Source organism: Balearica regulorum, chromosome 2 (assembly GCF_011004875.1).
Source record: "Balearica regulorum gibbericeps isolate bBalReg1 chromosome 2, bBalReg1.pri, whole genome shotgun sequence".
In the NCBI taxonomy this organism is placed as follows: Eukaryota; Metazoa; Chordata; class Aves; order Gruiformes; family Gruidae; genus Balearica; species Balearica regulorum.
The window spans coordinates 43,506,039-43,521,535 of record NC_046185.1 but is presented as its reverse complement, the minus strand read 5'-3'; the positions used below and the strand labels follow the sequence as shown (position 1 = coordinate 43,521,535).

Genomic DNA, 15,497 nt, shown 5'->3' with positions numbered 1-15,497 from the left:
CAACACATTTGCAAGAAGCCTCTAAGACGCCTGTTTCACAGCACATGAAAGCTTGACAAGTACAGAAAGAGTCTCTAGTACTTGCCCAAACGCTGACTGAAATTTATTTCACAATGATAAAAATTGAAAGATTTTATATTTTCCTGACTACAGCAATAATTTCCAAAGCCAAGATTTATCATAAATAAAATGAGTAAACTAAGTAAATTAGATCTTAGATGTTTATATTAAATATAAATGGCTTATACTTCATAACACAAAGAGTAAATGTTCAGTATTTCTTTATAAAATTTAAGATACACAGGCCTTGTACATATGGCTTCATTAACATCTTAAACAGCTTGTTCTCAGTCATCCATCAACACAAATAGCACCTCTACATAAAAGATGCATCCTAATGATTTCAATGAAGTGCAGTATACTCTATTAGAGAGAACATGTTTTAATTAAAGTTCTAATACCAGTTACAGTGTACAGTACTTTTCCCAAATCTACTGTGTTGTAATTATACAAGATTGGAGGAAGAGACCAAATCATACAGCTTTCACCGTAGTACAGACCCCAGTGCAGGTTTACTTCAAGAATGGCTGGAAGATTTGGCTTATAGAACGTAATTCAACGTGTTTGTTAAAAAGTGGGCAACATATTCCAACAAGTAGTCAGACTTCTGACTGCACAAAATTGCCGTCAAATTTAAGTACCATTTTGAAATTAAAAACACATTTGGGAGTTAGATACCCATTGAAGCAAACTGATCTGCAAGCAAGGTATTTTCAGATCAATACTTTCATAGGTTTGACAGACATCATTCTCTTTTGGGGAAAGCCTAACATTACAAAAAATAAACTTCATTATTGGACAGTTTCAAATTGCAGTTTACGAGGATAGGACATTCACATTTAGAACACTGACAGTCCAATTTCTCCATTTTAATCACATATTATGAAAATCCCCACACCAGACTGAGCTATCATTCAGCCTAAAAATACATGCAATTATGACAATAATCCCACCATCAAACCCCTTCAGGTAGTGAAGTTCAGCTCCAAGATCATACACACAGCATTCCAACTAGCTGGGAAGTTATGAAAGACAAGAGCTCGAGATACACACTGTAATGTGGGAGGAGACAGGATAGGCTTCAAACATATCCTCGAAGTTTCCTCTATCTCCTGGGCTCTTTAACAACCCCCAACTACAACATACTCCTATACCCCTAAAAAAAACCAAAACAAAACCCAAAACCCCACAAAACTTCTTGAGGGGAAGAATTCTTCCTAGAATACAGAAATTCAGAGTAAGTCATAATATTTACTTACATTTACTTTGGTAACACAGTTCTTTGTAGATAAAGCAAGCAGCAAAGACAACAGCATGAAGAAAGTCTTGTTATGATAGCTGAACATTTGAACGAATTTAACACATAAAGCATTTCTAGAAAAACATGTGAAAGCATCACAGAAATGACAGTTGAAGCTCACTTGGATTAAAATGCTTAAGTACTAGAAACTGACCACAAGCTGTGAACACAGTTCACCAAACTGAAGAAAGTGTTATGAAGCTAACACAGAATCAAGCTAGGACTGATGTCATTTTAACATCTAAAAATATTTTTAAACTCATTCTAACAGAAGAAAGAATATGTGAAATGAGCACACAGTCAATTAAAATTTGAACAAGACAGCTGAACAGCATTATCAAACAATTTACAAACAGAACAAGAAAATAATAAAGGAAAAATTAGAAGCTTACGCAGAACTTTGGAAACATGCCAATATTCAGGGAATTATTTAGACAACAGGGGAACGAGGACAAATCTAAAAACTAGGAGAAATAACATATAGTTTGCTTACCAAGTTTGCAATTCAGCAGGACTGCGAAATTAGCTAATGCAATTTGGGAATGACTCCAAGCTAGGACATACTGTTTTCTCAACAGAACTTTGGCACAACTACAACTGGAATATTTTGGTTTCTTCTGTGAACTAAATTAACTGAAAGACAAATTGGCAGATCTATAGAACAGAGTGACTGAGGGAAAAGACTCATTAAACTTCAAAGTTAATAGACATGCCCTCTCAACCACATAGATGGAATATCTAGAAGTGTTTCAACACCATTTAGGAAAAAACCTCCTTTTCAATTTTACATGTTAAGAGATGTTTAATAACCCAGAGAAACTGGATTAGAAAAGAAAAACAGCTTCCTAAAAATGAAGTGCAATACATAGGAAAAAAAGCACTGAAAACTATGAATTCAGACTAGGTGGACAAGTCAGATTTCTGGCAGCAGCCGTGTTGAAGGAAGGATATAAAGGCGCAATTCCCCATTCATGCATTTGTATTGGTAGATGCCTTGGATGTAAATCCACATACACTGTAAGAAGACCACTTGATTAAGCTGGGAGAGGAGAAAGTACCTTAAAAGCAGGTATGAAGCACAGTGCTGACATGACAGATGCATCCAAAATAAGAATATTCTTTGCTTGCAAACATATTATAGAACATTGTCATGCAACATATTATGTAGTAAAAACTGTACTTTTTAAAAAACATTTCTAGTGCAGTGACAGCCTCTGAACTCTACAGAAGAACAGCTGTTTCCAGAAGTAAATTATGGCTCTTAACTGCAAAAAGCTCTTGAGCGTACATCAATTTCTGTAACCCAGTGCATTCTAGAATTTTAAGCTTCTGAAGAAGAGACATCCTGTATCTTGTAGATTTATCTTTTACCCATAGTTGGTCTTCATATTCCTAGGCTATACTGATCTGGGGAAAGCCTAACATTTGAAAATAAAATTCTTTGTTCTTTTTCATAAAAAAACCTCATCTCAGCATTCAATAAAAGAAAGTATTAGATGGCAATCACTTAAAGTTTAAGTTATATCCCAATTGCACTTAGATTTCTATTAAAAAAGAATTCATATTAGTCAATGTCTGTGTTACAGATGACATTTCAACAACACACAAAACTATACAGCTGCACTGTTTTCAGTTACTTACTCCAATGCAGACAGAAAAATCAAAATGGTATCCTGGAATTGCTCATGTGAAATATATCAACATTTCTACACAAATGAAAGCTACAAAGACTAAAGCACAAGATTAATATTCAGTACAAAACCAGGAATTTTTAAATGAAACTTGAATTAATTCTATGCACTTCAGGATTCTGTTCCAAGTCAGCATTTGATGTGAGTTTACAGTAATTAAAAAAAGACAATAAGCGACAAATGACAGTCTAACAAGGAATGAGTCCCTTTAGAATTTCTACAGTATCTACCTATATGAAAATAGTTAAAAACGGAGGTGGTTTCAATATAAGAAATACCTTCGCTGACTTCTAGCCATTCTAGAACAACTCTCCTTATCTGTAGTAATAATAAACATTTAATATTTAAAGCTTTGTCCTTGGTAACATTTATTCTACCATCATATGCTCATTATGTTACATGTTACATATGCCCACATCCGTTACATCAAGGAAATGTTTTAATAGGTTTTCCATGAGTATTAAGAACAAATCATGTCTTGATTATAACTAAACTGGTCACACTTATGTTGCTCACTTAAATTTAGTTTTTAATTACTTGTACAAATAGTTTAAAATTTTGCAATTAAAAAAAAAATCAGACATCTTAAAACAGTATGCTTAGGTTACATTCTGTCATTGTTACTTAGCTGCCTCATTCATATAGTCCCACCAGTGGATGGTTAATACTAAAAAGATTATCACTTCTGGTACATGTGTATTATTAAATCCTCATCCTAAGTACAAATTTGCAACACAGTAGTAACACTGCAGGTATAGAAGTAATGTTTCCTATCAGGCATATGAAAAGATTAACACTCTACCACAGTTGATGCTGGTGTATTTATACAGAAGGCTTCTCACATACTATTTCAGTCTATGGGAGGTAGATGTTTGTCTATGAACTGTTTTACATCCATCATCTCCTGTTTAAAGATTAAAAAAAAAAAAAAAGTTGTATTAGTTGAAGTTCCCTACTAATATATACTCAGCTAGACTAAATCATATTTCAGCATTTCAGTCATACTGAGCAGCTGGGCTACAAATACTGAGTAACTAGTTACTTGATAAAACCATACCACTTCGCACACAACAACTCAAGGCTGATAACTCTTTAAAGGCACTATACATTTAGAAGAGGCTAAAATACAAGAAAAAGAGCAAAGACTACTTTTTTCTCTATGAAGTTGACCTGGCAAGCTACATATCAATCATCAAGTGATCTAAACAGCACCAGGCTGAGCATGCACAGGGTTTGAATGTCACTAAGGCTGTAGCTTCGTGTATACTTTAAACTTTTGCAAGTTAGCAGCAGTGTGAAAATCCAGCAGCTCCTCCTCCTAACCATGCAGTCTCACCTTCATGATGCCTCCTTCCTTAAGGAAAAGCAATACAGCAAAGTAGACTGGGAAACCAGGCCACGTTAAAAATACTTTTTCTTTTTGAATTACGTCAAAGTTGTAAGAAGAGCACGTTACTAATATATTTGTATGATAAGTCAATGCTGTTACTGCCTGAACACAACTGTGTAAATGTCCCAAAGAGGTTCCCACAAGATGCAGCAATCCAAATTAACAAAGTTACTGCTGCTGACAAATGGCAGACTTGTTCCTTGCCTCCTCTTCTGTTTCTTGCTCCTACCACTTATTTTGTGTAAGCACTGATGCTTCGGCTCACTACTGCTGCAAAAAAAGCCAGCAGTTTTTGCCATTTTAGCAAGTTCAAATGGTTCACAGAAGTTTCTGATCAGCTCCAGAGCTGGTGCAAGAAGGAAGAGAGGGCCACAAGGTCACGAGCAGAGGGAACTAGTCCACCCCTTTCTGGCGGCAACAAGCCATTACATCAGTTCAGCTGCCTGCTGAGCCAGAACCATAAATGTAAGTTCTGAGGCCGCCTCTTCGGTAGCGTCAAGCTTCCCTCCCCATTCCTTTGATGTCTCCATCCATAGAACTAACAAGGTTTTTCTCTCCAAAATACCAAGTTGGATTTATGCTGTGAGAATCTCCCTTCCAATTCAGGGATTTTTTTTTAGTAAGCAAATAAAAGAGTAGGGAAAAAAAGAAGTATTTTATAGACCAACTAGCCTTGTCCCAAAAATACAGTCTTATGAGGAAGTTCCCGCTAGTCATACAAACTTTTGCCCTGGATGCTTTTTCAGCCAGACAATTCAGTTACTCACTAAAATAAGTTAGTGGCATCAAGCACTTGTTATTAAAAAAAAACACAATCCAAAAAAACCAACCCAAAAAAAACCCCTTCCAATACATATTTGTTTTGAGGGAAAAAAGTTAACCATACCCAGCTGAGATATTGAATATTAAGAAAATTACCTCAATACATGAGCTATGCATCATGCCAGAGTAAGTCCTGAAGGTGACATTCGCTGGATTTATCATGCTCTTTAGCTTCTCAACAGTGAGAGAACCAAACATTAAAGGAACCAATGGGTCACAGTCCCCATGGCACTGAAGAACAGCAATCTCCTTGTTGACACCATTGATAGGCCCCTGTTAGGGGTGAAGACAAGAAAGAGACAGTGAGCGGAGGTACGGCTAACATCTTCGAGATCAAATAACCCCATGGCACTATGCCCTGTGGCATGACAAAGAGGTTGAATTCTGAGGGGGAAAAACCACAAATGTACAGTCTGCAAGTTCCTTATGAAGTAATATCTGTGCCTGACAACACACAAAGTTCAAAAACCTGCAAATAAAATTTTGGCACTTATTTCAGAACAGAAGAACATGATTTCTGGCCACGTAAAACCCCAATACTTTGTTTAAATACCTAGTTTCTAATAAGAAAGTGCCTTGCAGATGGCACAAATGGCAAATAGAAAATTCATCTTTAAGGAAAAATTTGTTGTAGCCTTTATGTTTCATAGGAATGTCATTTTCAGCAGAGATAGCTACTGAATATTTTCTCATTTTCCCTACTTGCCAAACTCTAAAACTCCAGGGCCCTATTTTAAAAACTTCCAAGTTACCAAACAACTGTCAATATTTGGTAATAACGATGGCCACTAATTCCTGCACAAGATACCATCTGCAGATGTACTCATTCCCCAAATGCAAATTAGCTTAGGAAAGAAACATAAATACCTGAGGAAAAGAAGCCCGTAGAGGAAGCCAACAGCTGAGGGCTACAACACCTGCTAATTTTTGTTGTGTTGTAAGAGCTGTATACAATGATAAAGCACCTCCCTAAGATAAAGGGATATAAGTATTAGAATGGTAATGGTAACGTTCCTTTTAATGCTCGTTTCAAGATCTCTGTTTTCTCCTTAAAGGTCTTTCTCTATTTCAATCTGTTCTTCCTTAGAGCCAACACTAAAACCAGTATTCCTGTACAACATTTATTTTGCTTTTTTTACCCCCTCCAAGTCCATGTGATCAATTCAGAAGTAAAACAGCAAGTTTATCATAACTAACAGATGGGAAGAAAAACCCCCAAATCAAAACCCAAAACATGAAATAAAGGACTATCACTCTGACAGTGTTACCACTACTTTAATATTTTCATTTACTGCATGCAGAATGAGGAGTTGGTGTATGGACCAATTAATCTGTTAACCTACCAACACAGATCTCTTACAAGTATGAAGGGAAGAATTTTGCAAATAAATCCAGACTATCAAATATCTACCAAATTAAGAGTTAAATTAAAAATACCAGCAAGATTTTCAAGCAAAGCTATATAAGTTACATGCATAAAAACTTTAAACAGACTATTAATTTTAGTACATTTTTTCCACATGCATGTTGATTTTCCAGTGAATAGTAATTATTTGCATAAACCAGAAAGACTTAATTTGCTAAAGCAAAGGAAAAGCGACACCTTAAATTTTAGAAGCATCTAACATCAGCCCTTTTCTATTCAAGTGTCTGGATTTCAAGTGTTCTGGATTAGGAAAGCTAGGTTACTTCCCTAAAAAAGACACAGTTCTTTCCAACCATACCTTACCTGAGAAAAGCCTCCCAGAATAATTCGATTAGAAGGAATTCCATTTTTTACTTCTTGATCTATCAGTGCTTTAACTGCAACATAAATAAAGGCCAGTAGTTAAAACCCACTCCATTCGATATAACATCTAGAAGAGGAAAGAGACCTTCTCCCCAATGTCAACAGAAATCTAGTGAAAGGAAAATCTAGTCTGCTATTCATTAAAAAGTATTAGAAAATCTAGAGCACGATCAGAAATTCCAGTGCCATTGTACCATTTCCAAAGAAAAAAACATGCAAGTAAGTCTCACAAAAGCCCCATTGCCAGGAAGATGGTATCCTCTTCTAACTATCCAGCAGTACAAGTGGATGCTCATACAGCTCTAACCTGCTGTGCCATCCAGAAGCTCTTAAAAAAAGGTACACTAGCTCCCATGTACATTTCATATTTGAGAGTTTGAAATGTTTGTACTGGTGAATTACTCGTAAATTACATATACTTATTACACTCTACTACACTCCTATAGCCCCACCCCCCCACCCCACTACCAAAACCTTGCCACACAAACCAAATACATTCATGAAGTTTTAAAAAAAACAAAAACCAAAAAAAACCCACCACCACACCACACACACACACAAAACAACCACAAAATAAACTATGCACTTAGCTAAACTTTGATCAGCAATAATACAATATAGACGTATTACCTTCCCTAATAATTTTGGTTTTGGAAAATCTGTTTCAGACTGATAATTCATTTTTAAGAATACATGAAAGTACTTTTAAGACATAAAAAGTGTTCCTAAGCATACCATTCTCTGCTGCTTGCTTGATCCCAACTTCATCTTCCTGTGAATCTGGAGAAAGTCCAATGATATCAAACCTTACAAAAATATCAACAAGAGCATTACTCATTAGAGCATCCATTCCACTTCCTTAAAATACAAACAATAAAATTGAGACATTTTCCAGATAATAATGTTAGCTAACATATTATTTTTAGTACCAACCACCCAAAGATTACAATAAATAGGGGACAATCTGTGAATGTGGCTAAAAGGCTACATCTAGTCAACAAAGCTTTTCTGAGTTTTGATATCTTCTGCAATTTACTGCAGATTAAGCAGCTCAGTTTTGATATTTGCTCCAAAAATATCAGCAGGAATTTCAATTTATCAGTTGTATGTACAAAATTAAAATACTGTTTGAAGAAATATAGGAAAAACAAACACAAGTTACTTGAGGAAAAAAACCAAAACCCAACAACTGAAGAGGACTGGCTTAAGACCATTGAAATCTACCATGTTTTTCTTGTTCTCTATTCAAAATGGACATTCTAAAAAACAGTTTGTAGATACCCTACTGACCCACCAAATATTACTCACTAGTAGTGACAGTATTTCCACTCCAAGTCTCTACTACTACTGACTGTGAATTCATACTTGTAAAGTAAAGTGGGTTTTGTATTTTAAGACATACGGATTAGTCCTGAGGAATAACCATTACCACAGATACACAAGGAGAATTAGAGCATTCTCATGAGAGCCCTTTTATAAGAACACAACTAAAGCAAAAAGCTTTTTATATTTACATGTGATTAAAACCAGCCAATCAGGTTATTCATGATTTTTAATTAAGAACAATGAGTTCAAACTCCTAAGTACGTTTTGATTAGAATCGCTTGCAATTGTACAAATACTTACCATGACGGCATAGCCATGTTCATGTTCAAAGAAACTGGCATAACTGGCCTAGAAATGAGAATGAACACCACTGACATAAGAAATATATTGAAATTTAATAATGCAGATGCAGTTATGTCACGAAATTACACATCCCCAATTCTGTGTTACTTTTAAACTGTAATTAACATTAGCTACTTTGTAGCGTCTCTTCAAGCAATCTCTCCAAACCTGCCAGCCCAAACACATTTAATATTCAGTGTTGAATTACGACTCTCTATGCACAGCAAGCAAAACATTAATGGGCCGCTTTTATATATATATATGCGTGTGTGTGCATGTGTGTGAGTGCATATATATCATATACATATTTTTTTAATATATATGTATATACCATTTAGTTATTTCTACGTAACAGTTATTTATCACAGTTCCATACACACACTCAGTGGATGAAGGCACGTTACACAGCAGCATCAGCGAACCTAAGGAAGCAGCCAAACGCAACCCAGTGGTGGATATGTGTGGCCACGCGTGCTTCTCTCTATGGTAGAATCTGCATAAGCAGTGCCTGCCTTCACTGCAGGACTCGTTCCCACCCTTGTGCTGCTGTACAGCACCTTTTCAGACATACCAAGACAACTTCAATGGACCAGGCTATGGATCAAATCTGGTTATAGTTTTAATCTACTGAAACTGAGGAACATAAGTTCTGCAGGGAAAGACTGAAAGAAGACAAAGGGCAAGCAAAGAGAACAGCAGATATCGCTAAGCTCTTTTTGAATGGCTCAGCAAAGCGCAGACACGTGGTAAAATAAATAAATATATCCCAGCCCAGTAATACACCAAAATATTGCTTATTTATCTCCCTGTCATCCATGCTCCACATCTCCCAAGACTGCTGCAGCAAAAGATAATCTGAATTTTTAAAGATTATACTTAATTAGTTTTTCTATCATTAAGTAAATATTAGATAGATTATAATGCTTTATTTACTGACTCCTGACCATGCTCAGAAGTGTTTCACTTCTCAAATCGCAGAAAGACAGCTCAAATTGCATTATTTGCTGAAAATATGAATATCCTATCAATCTTTGAAACTTGCTGTAAGTGACAGGGAAATTTCATCTATTATACATGTACGTGAGTTTAAGAAATACGTGTACCTCATACAAATTATATTTAAGGGTCAATAAAATACAAAAAAATACTTCTTGTTAAGACTGGCATTTAACAAATGACTGTTAAAAAAAAAAAAAGCAACAACAACTCAATCCAGTGAAGACAAAGTCAAAACAATCTAACTTTGCACCTAAAACTTTCCAAATATGTTTTCAGTCTGAATTATTAACAAAAGCAAAATATGAATAAAAATGGAGTTTTGCCATAAAGTAAATTATTCAGCATTTCCTAAAAATAACAAAATATTTAATAGCATCAACATTATTTTAGTGATTTTTTTTAATATAGAAATGAAATGCACAGACATCCAAATCTCATTTGACTTCATCACCTGTGCAAGTGTCTTAATAAGTAACTCTACAGAAAAACATAAAACAAGAAAAGTTACAAACTTACGCATGTGGGCAAATGTATTTTACGTGGGGGCTTTTGATACCTGCAAGTGCTTCTGACCATCCATGCCTGTTAAGAAAAAACATATTAAATGGCATTTATGTTTTTGGCTTAGCTCTTATTTCTATGTTGGTGCCAACGGCATAGAGCAAGTATGAAATATGCTGAATTAGATTGATATAAACATATTTCTAGAAAAAATTTACATCAACTGCAGTATGCTATGAATATAGTAGTAAAAGGTTTGTTCTGCCTCTAAATATTTGTTGCATATATACAGCCAGGGACACTTCATCTAATTTCACTATCACAGTTGCGACACAGCTGCAGAAATGCCACTTTGGCTCTAGGCAAAGCCTGCTCTGTATCTGGCTGGGTTTATTAACTGGGGCACCACAGCACGTGAAAACAGGCACCCTGCTTCCAGGCAGCTCTAGCCCAGAGGCTGCTTTGATGCTCCTGAAGAAGGGCAGCTTCTTTCACAGCCAAGTTTGCTTTTTCTGAACCAAATTTCTTGATGCGGGAGGGCAGTGAACTGACATCCAAGCTAACTCCACATGGAGCCAATCTAATCAATCAGACCTATTAACTTTGGTTCAGCTTGAATGGTCTCAGATTTGGGCAGTCCTGAACAACATTCCAGATTGCAGGTAATTTTTTAACCTGAAGCATGTGCTGTATGAACGCACAGAACAATGCGAGATCTGCACAGCAGGTGAATTATCAAGCTTCCTACAAAACAAAAAACTGGAAAGCATTATTTAAATAAACAGCTCCCTCTGAAAGACTCGCTCCAGGGCTCATCTAGACCTGAACCAAGCTAGACCCAAATCTGAACCTGTGCAGAACCACTGCCTATGCCTGCACTTTGCTTTCCACAACACTCAATAGGACCTGTATTTTCTGATTTTTCTCACTATTCAGTATTCCTAACTCACCCACTAAACTAGATACTGAAAAGTTGATTCTAAGCAGAAAGCACCTGTAACAACTTCATCAGTAACACAGCTGAACTTATCAGACCAACAGCAGACAAGTCATAAAAGCATGTTTGGTTTAGTTTTAATTTTACAACCATCCTGAAAAGTTAATGTATGCTACCTAAAGATGTTTCAAACACACAGACAGCACAGGCATTTGAAACACTGGCTGGATATCTCAGCCTACTTCTTATCAATACTTATATATATATGTATCATTAACAAATTATGAGTGATACTACTTGGATAATATGCACAGTATCACAGAAGGCCAAGTAAGAATCTAAAGGAGAAATGCAACAGAGAAAAACTAGTTAGGTAAGAATTTGGGGAATTTTTTTTAGCCATCTGTAATTTCACAAATATGGAAAGCAACATTGTATACACATTTATGCAGACTCCTTAGAACAATCCTCTATGTTGTACCTTTTGTTCAGATTTTGACAAGTATGTACCAATCTTTAAGTGCCATTTATATAGGAGCTAAGAGACAAAAAGAACATAACCTCTGTTAGGTACTTCTCAGAGTAAGAAAAATACAGCTGGTCCTCTTCGGACAATTCTTTTTTGGGTCACTACTATAGCTTTTTTGGGGAAAAAAATGGCAGTATGTCAAAGGCAGTTTTAGCTAACCTGACCTGCAGTGGTCTAGAGAAACAAATAGAACTAAATCACCATCACATCACAGAGGTGTTAGAACTTGTTAATGGATACATTCCAGTACGCTCAGTGCATTTGCAAGCTTGAGACTACACATTAGCTTTGTCACCAAAATGGAAATACCACATTTGTATAAGGAATACAATTTATGTTAAAGAGCAAATCTCTATGGTTTTTTTCCCTTGCCAAACCCAACATCAACCTGATTTGCAAGGATTCAAATTCCAAAGACTCAAAAGATTCTGCAATCACTTGCTGAACATTTGGTGCCAATATGCAGGAAGCACTGCTGCCTCAGCTGCATATTCTACCAGCAGAGAGGAAGAGGGATAATGCAAACAAGGTGGTGTGTCAGCACAAATGAGAGCAAACATCTCTACTTGTAGAATACTGCCAAGTGCACGGACTTGACTCTTTTTAACTTAATAAGTGTCCAGGTTACACAGGTTTCAATTTTGACAGCTTTTTTTTTTTTTTCAGTTCTTCAGAAAAAAAGTTTAAGACATAAACATTGCAAGCTTCAACCTCGAGGCAACACTGAAGTTCCCGGTAACAAAAACAGAGTTCTTAAAAAAAAAAAAAAAACCCAAACCACAAAAACCCACAAACTATCTAATTTTGCCCGTAAGGGAGCACAATAGACAAAGCATTCATGCTACTTATTTGCAGCATCTAAGTGCCAATTCCTTTAAAATCTTCTACCAAAAAAAAAAGGTTTCAACACACTCCTAACTTGTTAATTCAATAGCTTTAATGAATGTACGCTTACACCTCGGCACACACAAGCTTCAAATGGAAACATTATACCACACCTAGAACCTCCCAGAAATTCCCTACACTTTCCATTTCTACTCAAACATGAAAATAACAGGAACAAGGCAAACAGGGTATTTCACAGCTTGTTTGGGGGTTTTTTGGAGTCTGAGAACCATATTTCAGATAGAGAAATCTGTAGACATTAGGTGACTACCTAGGAGTTTGCTTAGATAAATCAAGTAAGCTTGGATTTTAATGTGTGACACACTGAAGAAGAAACCATGGCCTAACTGCACCTACTAGCAAACCAGCAATCCACAAGTCCGGAAAAAAAGAGAATTCTAAATTTAGACAAGCACAGGAATGACCAGGAACCCACTCTCAGGAAAACAAAAGATCAGAAACCAACAGACTTCTTTTTTCATCAAGCTTGACTCAAGAACAAAACAGATATTACATTCAGACCAAGTTAGGTAAGTGATTGAAAAGACAGAAGAAAAAGCTTTTGAGAACTTATGCTGGGAAATAAATAGCTGTCACCCATTTCATCTGTTGTCAGCCACTGCATTCAATTAAGGGCAAAATAAGAAGCTTGAGTAACTTTTAACTGCTCACGTCTTTAAAACATGCAGTCTTAGATCTGAAACTATAGTAACTATAAAGTATATAGTAGATCAGAATACACACCCGGTATCTCCCAATCCATGAAGAAAAATGACCTAAAGGAGGAAAAAAAAAACACACAGCGGTGTTCATTAAACAATAAACGCACCTAACTCACGCACTGCTGACGCCCACGCGAGATCACACACAGTTCAGGGCACAGTACGACTTTCTCAGAAGAAAACTCTGCTCCACTCACTTCCCACCCCAGTCCTCCCCTCCCCGGCCTCCCCGCCGCCATCAGCGGGCGCACCCCGCCCTCGACCGGCACACGGCGCCGCGGGGCCCCCGCCAGCCGCGGAGGGTGGCGCGGCCCCCGCTGACACCGATGACCTTCCCCTGCCCGGCGCTGACTCTAGCCGCGAAGGGAGCGGGATCCCGGTGCGGAGCCCGGCCCGGCTCTGACAGGAAAGTAACGGGAGAGACCGGTCACCCCGCCTGGGCCGGGCCGCCCCGCGATACCCACTCGCACCAGACAGGCACCCGTCCGGCGGCAGCGTGGGTCGCGCCCGCCCTCAGCCGGGCCGGGCCTGATCGCGGTGTCGCCCCCAGGCCCCGGGGCCGCTGCAGCCGCCCCCCGCCCCGCACTGAGGCCGCGGCGGCGAACAAAGCGGGGTGGGGGCCACCCCCCGCCGGGGCGCACCCCTGACCGCCGGCACCTCCCCGCGGTTCGCCCCCCGCCCGCACTCACGGCAGCCGTCGCCTTCCTGGCGGCCGGGACGATGGCAGGCAGCGGCGCCGACATGTTGTTGCCGCACATACACCGGGCTGCGAGGCGGCCAGCGGGACACCGGCCAAGAGCGGGGAGGCGGGACGGGCGCCGGGCCAGGAAGGCGGGGGCTGGCGCGCGGAAGGCGGGGGCGCTGCGGCAGCCGGGAGCGGGGGAGCGGGGGAGCGGGCCTGGCGCCCACAGCCCCCCGCCGGCGCGCCGCCGCCCCGCTGCCGGGCAGCCTCCCCCGCCCGCCTCCCCCCGTGGCCATCCCCGCACCCGATTGGCTGCCGCCAGGGCGGCGGGACAGGTGGACCCCAGGGCGCGAGGGGGGGGGGCGGGCCTGGAGGCGGCCACGCGGCTGAGAGGAACTGCGGCCGCCTGCGCGTCGTGGGCCGCCTGGCCGCGGCCTGCCCCGTCAGCGGGCGCCTCTGAGGTAGAACATTAACGTAGCCTCCGCCGAGCCGGAGCAGCGACCCTTGATACCTCCTTCGGCCTTGTACGTGCCTTCCCGGGCCGGCCTGCTGCGTGTGAGCAGCTACGCCGGGCAGGCGTGCGGGTGTTGCAGACCTCTAGGGGTACCAGCGGCAGCTAACGCCTGCTAGAGAATCCCCTCAGGGGATGTCCGGCTGGAGCCTGGTGTGCTGAGAAGTGACAAGTCTGCATACACTGGTTAAAAGTCAGGCTCTGCGAAGTTGCTTCTGTCTTTGGGTTTCCAGTGGTTTCAAAGAGTTTGGACTTTCACCTTTAAAACTACGTTTCAAATAGCCAGATATGTCTGCCAGATGATACTGCATTTTTATAGTATAATTTGTACATGGCTATGGTTTGAGTGTTGCCTGTAAAACATTTTTATGCTGTATTATAAGGCTTAGGGGAAAAGGGAAATTACAGTATCCTTATATGGGTAAATATAAAATATTAAGTCATGGGAAACAGGAAAACCAGCACACAGCATTGTTAGACAGAACTAATTTGTCCTCATCAGATCAGATGCCTTCATCACCAAATTAAATCTCTTGGTTTACAGCCAAAGAGTCAATGATTCTTATTCATCTTGAAATGTATTGGGCTATTCAGGCACTCCGTGTTGAAATTACTGGATCATTCCAGTCCATTCTGAATACTTAGACCAACTCTGAATAAGTATGGCAAACACATTTCTATCAAAATGAAATACTTTGTTCTTTGTCTTCTGTTCCATACATCTTTGTCAGATACTTCCTCCCAGAAAGTCAATCAACTCATTGTATTTGCTGGGCGGTATCTGGCTAACATGGATGCTTTTTTGGCAGCTCAAACAGCAGCAGAATGCACACTATACTTCTTTCACATCCTTCCCACTGGCATGTTCCGTACTAGGCAGGGATGTTTTTTCACAAAGCTTTTGCTCAACAACATTAATATTTTTGTCAGCGTTAAATATATTGGAGAAGCCTTTGCGCCAACTGCGTAAGGTTAAACGTCTTTTGCCATGATTGTTAAGCTGCTTTGATA

At 39.3% G+C, this 15,497-nt stretch overlaps 1 protein-coding gene across 1 annotated transcript; it reads right to left on the bottom strand.

The window, feature by feature from the left end:
• Positions 1 to 426: 426 nt before the first annotated feature.
• LYPLA1 (lysophospholipase 1) lies at positions 427 to 14,247 on the bottom strand. Its single transcript, XM_075744089.1, has 9 exons — positions 13,983 to 14,247; positions 13,316 to 13,347; positions 10,236 to 10,301; positions 8,679 to 8,726; positions 7,788 to 7,858; positions 6,993 to 7,066; positions 6,131 to 6,232; positions 5,360 to 5,536; positions 427 to 3,955 (listed from the first exon to the last, which is right to left on the bottom strand). Exons 1-9 carry the CDS (start codon positions 14,049 to 14,051, stop codon positions 3,902 to 3,904), a joined length of 693 nt encoding a protein of 230 aa, XP_075600204.1. The 5' UTR covers positions 14,052 to 14,247; the 3' UTR covers positions 427 to 3,901.
• Between the last annotated feature and the right edge of the window lie 1,250 nt (positions 14,248 to 15,497).